We start from the raw sequence: 8,025 nt of genomic DNA on the forward strand, positions 1-8,025 counted from the left end.
CTGCTGCTGCTGCAGGACAAGGGCTGTGCAACGTGGGAGGGACGGTGCTGCGGCAGTGCTGTCCTTTCATCCTTACCGGACTTGGACATCCCATCCAGCTCCTTACAAGCCTCTCCTGCATACGTGGCCCCTGTGCTTAGCCCTGCCTCCTGTCCCCCAGCTGCTGGGTGAGACATCTTCTCCAGGGCTAGTCCTCAGAACACTGGGTTGGCAGAGCCCCCAGGGCAGCTCCTGTTGCCCAGCTGTGTCCCCTCCTATCCCCAGCCCTGACACCACTCCCTTTGCCTCCTGCCCCAATGGGGCAGAGCACCGTCTGGGACCAGCAGCCCCAAGGCTTTCAATTTCCCCTTCCTCTGGCATCCACGCTGGAGTCTGCAGGTGGCAGGATAGGTCTGCTGCTGCTGACAGGATGGTGTTTCTGAGCCAGTGAGGAAGGGCCACTGGCAGCCTGGGACCTGCTGGGTCAGGGGAAATCCTTGTTCCCAGGGATAGGGGAGAAGTTTGGGCTGGCTCTGGGAAGCTGAGGGAGCCAGTGCTGGAATGCAAGGGCAGAGACCCAGCCTTGGTGTGAAGACAATTACCTGTCCAGCAGCTGGGCTGGCTCCCTCAATTCTGTCAATGTTTTCTGAGTCAGCAGAAAATTGATGGAGATGGGTGTGTACCAGCACTGCCCCTCTCTCCCCACTGTCCCATATCCTGGCGTAGCCCCCATTCCCAGTGCAAGGTGCCATCAGTGAGCCCCTCCACTCTGTCCAGGGCCTTGGGCAGCTTTTGGCAGAAGCAAGTTGCTCTGCCTGGCCTCCCCCTCCCTTTCAAAGCAGCTGGCTGCCAACATCCTGCCCAGGGGGAGCCTGGCTCCAGTTGTGCCACTCCTGCTGCCTCCTGCTCCTCCTTGTGTTTTGACTGGTGTTCTTGAGCTGTACATGGGTCTTCTGTTGAGCCTGTATATATTGTTCTGGGCCCTGGCCTGGGGCTATCTGTTCTCTGTGTCCATGTGGAGCGTGAGCTGCTCACCAGTCTTGTTGTAGTGATGCCAGGGCAGTAGGACTAGCCCCTCCTTGTCTCTGGAAACTCTTCATTTCAAATAAAGATGCAGAAAACTTTCGGCAGCCCCTGCCTTTCTCCCAAGGCAAGGTGGGCACTAGAGGAGAGCAGGGCCAGTGGCCTACTGCTGTTATGCACCTTGCACTTGTCCATTCTTGCCTGTCTCTGCTGCCTGCTCTTCCTCTGTTTTCTGCCCCCTGGTGCTCTGCCAGATCTGGAATGCTTGGATGATGCCAGATCCCATGCCTGATGGTGTCAGCCTGTCCCCTGTGTTGGTTTCTCCCTGTCCACCCCTTGCCCACAGGGCTGTAGCCCAATCCAGTGCTGGCTCTGCCTTGACCACTCAGTGTGTTCATAGGATGGCCCAGTTGGGGAGCGGTGCCACAGTGTCTGTGGGCAGAGCAGGAGTCAAGTGAGGTACAGCAGGTGTTTATTTGCTCCCCTAGGGGTGACAGACCCCTGCCCCAGCCTGGCCCTACTCTCAACCCCGTTGCTCTCAGGAGCACAGTGAGCAGCTGGGCTGTGTCCCTAGGGCCATGCCCATCTCTTGCATTGGTCTTGAGATCCATCCTATGTGCCTGACAGGGCCCAGAGACAGAATTACAGCTGTGGCCACCTGTACATTACTCAGCTCTGAGCATCTCAGTGTCACATTCACGCTGCCAGGTCTGCTGCTCGCACCTTCCCATGGGACGTGCTGGCTGTCCCCAGGCAGACACTTGCCTTCCCCGGGGGCACCAGGCTGCAGGAGGGTTTGCCAGCAGCCACAGGGCTGCTACTGCCAGGCAGGGTGACAAGGGCACGGGGCCCCACAGGACCACCAGCACTGGGCAGGATGCAAGACTTGGGCCCTGGCCCTTGCCAGCACTTGGTAAGACCTAGGTAGTAGATCTCTACCAGGTTGAGCAGCAGGGACACACAGGCCACTCCTAGCATGAAGAAGATGAAGATGATCTTTTCAGTGGGCCTGGAGATATAGCAGTTGACTGTGTTGGGGCAGGGCCAGCAGCTGCAGCTGTAAAGGGGCTTCAGCTGGAACCCATACAAGATGTACTGGCCCACGATGAAGCTCACTTCAAAGAGAGCCTTGAAGACAACATTGCAGACATAGGTCCTCAGGATGACCCCCCACATGCAGACCTGTCTCTGCAGGCCTCCTGCAGGCAGACCTGGCTGCCTGGGGTGTGCATGCCTAGCCCTGTTGCTGCTCCATGCTGCTGCTTGCTGCTGCATCTTCTCTTCCAGATGCACCAGGTGCAGGATGTGGCCAAGGTACATGAGGCTGGGGGTAGAGACAAAGATGATCTGCAGGACCCAGAAGCGGAGATGGGAGATAGGGAAGGTGCTGTCATAGCAGGCGTGCAGGCAGCTGGGCTGCTGTGTGTCGCAGGAGAAGTCAGACAGCTCATCAGCCCAGACCCGCTCAGCTGCTGCCCCCAGCATCAGGATGCGGAAGACAAAGAGGAGGGTGAGCCAGACCTTCCCCACCACTGTGGAGTGCTCCTGAGCACGCTCCAGCAGCCGCCCCAGCAGGCTCCAGTCCCCCATGGCCCACGCCGCAGTGCTCTGCAAGACAGCCACCCTCCAGCCATCACCACCCCATAACCTACTGCAAACCAACCCCATCCCCTGACCCGGCGGGCATGCAGCAACCCAGCCTAGGGCTCTGCCTGGAGTGTGCCCACCTTGCATCCCATGGGACCCCCTAACCTGTCATGGGAAGGGTAATGGGAGCAAAGACCTCCATCAGCAAGCAGCCATGCCACACTGAGAGCAACATGGGGGACAGCACAGTGTGAGCCAGGATTGGGGACCCCCTCACCGTCGGTGTGTGCGTGGGGACAGAGTCCACTGCTTCCACGCTATCAGGTCCCCTCGTCAGGGCTGTGCAGGATGCTGTGAGGCCCCTTCTCAGCTGGTCCCTGTTTCCTCAGTGGAGTCTGCACCAGCTATGTCTGTCTGTCTTCCTGATGGTGGGCACTGAGGTTATTGGGCTATGAGGCAACTGTGTGCCCCATTGGCTTTCCCTGTGACTGGCAGATGAAACAACCATTGGGGAAACTTTTTCCCTCTATTTTTGGTCTGGGCACCTTTCTAATTATATTCAGGGCTGCAGGGGCTGGTGCTGGGGAAGCATGAGCCCTTGGACTCTGCTCAATGCCAGCCAAGGGTCACTGCTCCTGCACTGCCAGTTGCCAGGGCACTGTGGCCACAGTCCCAACCCAGCCTGGGCATTGTAGTCCCCACAGCATATGGTAGCACCCACCTGGACTAGGGTGAGGGAGTGGGCACACCACACTGCCACCTGAGCCCCTGGCACATCCTGGTCAGAGCAAAAGGAGGGAGGCAGCACCTGAGAATGGAGATTTAATGGCCCAAGATGCTCTCCTGACCATCTGGCAGGGCCAGACTGGCATCTGAGGGATGCTATCCATGAGCCAGGGACAGCACAGGGTGGTGGGGCAGCAGCAAGGGCTGAGCCCCACCATGGTGCTGGCCCTAGCAGGCAGAGCAGCGGTCACCCTTCTCCTGCAGCACAGGGTTACGGCGCAGCATGTCCTTGAGGGAGCCATCCTGCTCTGTCAGTAGCTGGTTGATCTCGTTCTGCTTGTACTCAGAGGAGAGCTTGTGCCCATAGAATGAGCTCTTCCCTGAGGAGGGGTTGGAGTTGTGCTGGCCTCGACGGGCACAGGCCCGCACCACCAGGTAGACCAGCTCAGCCATGTTGAGGACGATGCAGATGCTGGAGGTGACCAGCATGAACACAGTGAAGATGGTCTTCTCGGTGGGCCGTGAGATGAAGCAGTCGACGGTGTTGGGGCAGGGATAGGCCTCGCATTTGACCAGCCGCACCATCTGGTAGCCTGGGTAGAGCATGTAGAAGATGTACATGAACACAGCCTCAAAGAGCAGCCTGAAGACCACGCTGCAGACGTACGTCCACCACAGCGACCCCGAGATGCGCATCTTGTGCTTCTTCACTTCCTCCATGTGCTTGGGATCTGCATGCCCCGTCAGCACCAGCAGCTTCTTCTCCTGGTGCTGCTGGTAAGCCACATGCATGGCCACAAGGAGGGCAGGCGTGGTGACGAGGATGAGCTGCAGGGCCCACAGACGGATGTGGGAGATGGGGAAGAAGTGGTCATAGCAGACGCTGTTGCAGCCAGGCTGCTGGGTGTTGCAGGTAAAGGCGGATTTCTCGTCCCCCCAGACACTCTCAGCTGCCACCACCAGCACCATTATCCGGAAGATGAAGATGACAGAGAGCCAGATGCGCCCAATGGAGGTGGAGTGGCGGTTCACCCCACTCAGCACTGTGTAGAGGCCGGCCCAGTTCATTGTTCCTCCTGCAGGAGGGAGCAGCAGCAGACAATGGCATTAGGAGTGGGAAAAGGTCCATAGCTGAGACCCACCATGTCCCAGCCCTGGTGGCAGCAGTTCCCAGAGTGCCTGACTGCCACAGCCCTGGTAGGCTGGAGACACAAGATGGCTGCAGGGCTTCCACCCCTGACACAGCTCAAGGCAGCATTTTGGCCAGAGCAGGAAGACCAGTTGGCCCTGCAGTTCCAGCTGCTCTTGCCCTGCCACCCCACACATGCACAAGACATCCTGGCCTAAGGCTGCTGCAGAGGGTGGGGGTGAAGCTCCCACACCTCCATAGGAACTTCCACTTTGCACCCAGAGCTGAGCTCTCTTAGCTACGGATGGAGCCAAGCTGCTCCATGGACTCTTCTGTACCAGCACCTCCCTGCCTTTGTCGCCCCGTTCCCTGCAGGAGTGGAGCTAGGGAGCCCCATGCTGGGGAGCCCCCACTGTGCAACCATGTCCTTACCTGGGGACCAGTATCAAAGCTCTCCTTCACATGGAGTGACCCTGCACCCCAAACATAAGCTCCCAACCCACCAGAACCACCTGCTAGCACTGAGCAGCATTGGGAGCTACTTTCCCACCCTGAGCACAATGCCGGGAGGGGAAGAGGGGGTGGGTGGGACATGCCCTCCAGCATCCTCCTGGTGAGGACAGTCCCTGAGGCGCATACCTGCCGGTGAGGAAGGGTCCTGGTAAGCTGCCCCCAGTGTTCCCTCTAAGGTTTCATATCCCACAGAAGAGTCCTGCTCCGCCTGCCCTCGTCTCCCTCTGCCACTGCCCTGCACTGGCAGTCATATGCTGCTTTATAAACTATTTGCATACAATGGGGCCTTTATCGGGCCCTGAACAACACACTTGGGCATTGAGATCCAACGCCCTGACTTCCGCCTACCCCAGCCAAACAAAGTGCCTGTGTGCTGCATTCCCGCTGCCAGCCTCACACCCGCTCCCACCTCACCCATGGCTCTGTCCCACCCCGACCACCAACCATGGGGTGCTTGTCACTCTGCCCAGCGGAACCCATACTGGCACTGCACGCATCACCCAGCTGAACAGACCCAGGGTGCCTGCAGATCCCCTCCCCAGGATGCCCAGCAGAGCCTGGCTGCCTCCCCATCCTGCATGGGTGGCATGAGGTGCTGTGGCTGGAGCTGGGATTTGGATGATCACCAGCATGGCACTGAGAAGACTCTGGGGACCTGTGGGGCTAGGTGTGCTGGGTACAGCCCCTCTGTATTCCCACCATGTGCTTGAGGGTCTGCTGCCAGGGGGTTGGTGCCAGAAGCGACAGCTGTGAGGGCACTGGAGTTGTCTTGCATACACCCCATCCCATTGGAACCATGAGAAAGAGTCCACCAGGGTGACGCTGACTGTGCGATAGCAGAGGCTGCACTGACAGCTGGGAGCTGCAGAAGCTGCATGATGCAGGAGCTGCGTTCTGCACGAGCTGCATTCTGCAGGTGCTGGGAGTTGCAGGACCTGTGTGCCTTTCCCGGGGTGGGGAGCCACTGACACCGCCCCACTGCTCAGACACAATGGTGGGGGCAACAGCCCCTGCACTTGTGGACACCCCGTGCCTGTGTCCCTTGGGGCTGGTGTCCCAGACATGTGGTTGCACTGTGCCTGGTCTCTGCAAGCATGGAGCTGTTACACTCCAGTTTTTTTCCCAACCCCAGGTGGGGAGCAGCACATCCAATAAAACCCTACCAGCTGAGAGCCCCCAGAGTGGTGGGGCAACAATGCTGATGCAAATATCACTGCCACCCCTCAGCCCAGAGTTTAAGTGCCTGGAGCTGAGTAAACGTTGGTGGGCAAGCACCCTCCAGCGAAGTTGCAGGGAGGGCAGTCAGTGCCCTGGCCAAGGAGCAGGCTCCTTGTCCTGCTCCCCCCATTTATGTCAGCAACCCCAGTTCCACCCCCCCGGCCCACAGTCAAGCTCTTCTGAAGCCCCAGCCCTTGAACCCCCAGTGTACCCCAGCTGGGGGATGCGTGGCCACCCCCACAGCAATGCTATGCTCACCAGGCTCTCAAGTCAAGATCGGGACAGACAAAGCTCTTGAGGAGCGCTGTGGCCTCAGCCTCCAGCGCAGCGCCCTGGACTTTATACTGCGCTCCAGCACGTCACCCACCTCCTCCCAAACAGCCTTGGTCTCTCCTTTCAGGACTTGCTCCCAAGTAAACACCGCAGGTGTGTCCAGCCTGTGCACACATTGCTGCGGCTTTTCCAGGGCAGAACATCCCTTGCGACAAGCCCAGGGACCACCGCACCACCGAGGCAGGGCCAGGATGGCCCCCGTGGGAGCTTTGTGTTGGCCCTCGTCGTGCGCTCTTGTTGTGAACACTCTCCCTGACTGCAAGCCAGGCAGATGCAGCATGTCAGGGCTCCCCACGCCATCCTGCAGGATGGCTCTGGGCACCCCCACGAGCCAGCGCACCTCAATCCGCTGCAGCAGGCTGCTGGCTGGCTCCTCGGGAGTCACGACACCCAGATGTGATGTGTGAAAGTGCAGCCGGGGAAGGCAAACACCTTGTCAACCATTAACCCATCTATCGGCGCGTTCCAAGGTCTCTGCTCTGAGCTGCAGCGTGCCAGGACATGCTGACCCAGCTCGGCATTTTGGGGCCCCAGTGTGGGCTGCGGGACCCCCACACCGGGTGCTGCAGGAGGATGGGAATGGTGCTGCTGTCCTCTCATGAGGACGGCAAGGTGGCACTGCGAGTCGGCGAGGAACTGTGGACGGTCTCCTCGCAGCGCGGTGGGAGCGGTGGGCAGCGCGGGGCCAGCGGTGGGCAGCGCGGGGCCAGGGTTCACCAGCGGTGTGAAGCGGGTGGGGCTGGCCGGGGCCGCAGTTGTCGGCCCATGATAAGCCGCTGGCTGAGTCAGCTGCAGCAGCCGGCACCGCCCCGACCGCGCACCCGGGGTCCGGGGACGTCCTGTCTGGAGTCGCGGGCGGGGTGGGGGAACTGGTGTGTGCAGGAGGGGGCAAACTGGTGGGGTTTGCTGGCTGGGCTAAGTATGGTGATGCACTGGGGGCGGTGCAGCAGCCTGGACGGGCACGGGGTGCCGCTGGGCCTCTAGGAGGCAGCCCGGAGGCAGTGGGGCTGTGCTGGGGGGTGGTCGCCGCACGACGTGCGGCCGCGACGGCAGGGGGCGCTGCGGGGCCGGGCCGGGGGAAGCGCGCGAGGGGGCTCAGAGCGTGGGGGGGGACTCAGAGCGTGGGGGGGGGGGCTCGAAGCAGGGGGCTCGGAGCAGGGGTCTCAGAGGAGGATGGGCTTAGGACGGGGGAGACTCAGTGGGGATGGGGCTTAAAGCTGGGGGCTCAGAGTGCGTGGGCGGCTCAGCACGTGGGGGGTCCGCCTGAAAATCCATCAATGGAGAGAAACCACAGGGCGGAGGGAGGAGGCACACGGGGCTCTGCTGCCCAGCCAATGCTTGCCCGGTGTCCTCAGTGGGAGGTGATGGGAGGACCCCGTGTGCCCGGGGCTGCCGCTGCAGCGTGGGCCCAGCCGGCAGGCAAACCTTGTGCAAAGGACAAGGACAGGCTGTACTCAGCGGACGTGCCTGGCGCTGCCTCCAGTGAGCAGAAAATTGCCCCATCCGTAACCGCGTGA

General features: G+C 60.6%; 2 protein-coding genes across 2 annotated transcripts; both read right to left on the reverse strand.

Moving 5' to 3' along the window:
• Positions 1-1,698: 1,698 nt before the first annotated feature.
• Positions 1,699-2,723, reverse strand: LOC128972539 (gap junction alpha-3 protein-like). The gene has a single exon (XM_054388577.1). The coding sequence runs from the start codon at positions 2,668-2,670 to the stop codon at positions 1,699-1,701; it is 972 nt and encodes a 323-aa protein (XP_054244552.1). The 5' UTR covers positions 2,671-2,723.
• An 820-nt stretch (positions 2,724-3,543) lies between these two features.
• On the reverse strand, positions 3,544-4,383 carry GJB1 (gap junction protein beta 1). Its single transcript, XM_054388554.1, has one exon. The coding sequence runs from the start codon at positions 4,381-4,383 to the stop codon at positions 3,544-3,546; it is 840 nt and encodes a 279-aa protein (XP_054244529.1).
• Between the last annotated feature and the right edge of the window lie 3,642 nt (positions 4,384-8,025).

This window comes from Indicator indicator, chromosome 17 (genome assembly GCF_027791375.1).
Source record: "Indicator indicator isolate 239-I01 chromosome 17, UM_Iind_1.1, whole genome shotgun sequence".
NCBI classification, from domain to species: domain Eukaryota; kingdom Metazoa; phylum Chordata; class Aves; order Piciformes; family Indicatoridae; genus Indicator; species Indicator indicator.

What these genes read in the sequence shown, in the direction of transcription:
- GJB1 (XM_054388554.1), bottom strand. Translation starts at nt 4,383, where the DNA reads ATGAACTGGGCCGGCCTCTACACAGTGCTGAGTGGGGTGAACCGCCAC.
- LOC128972539 (XM_054388577.1), bottom strand. Translation starts at nt 2,670, where the DNA reads ATGGGGTTGGTTTGCAGTAGGTTATGGGGTGGTGATGGCTGGAGGGTG.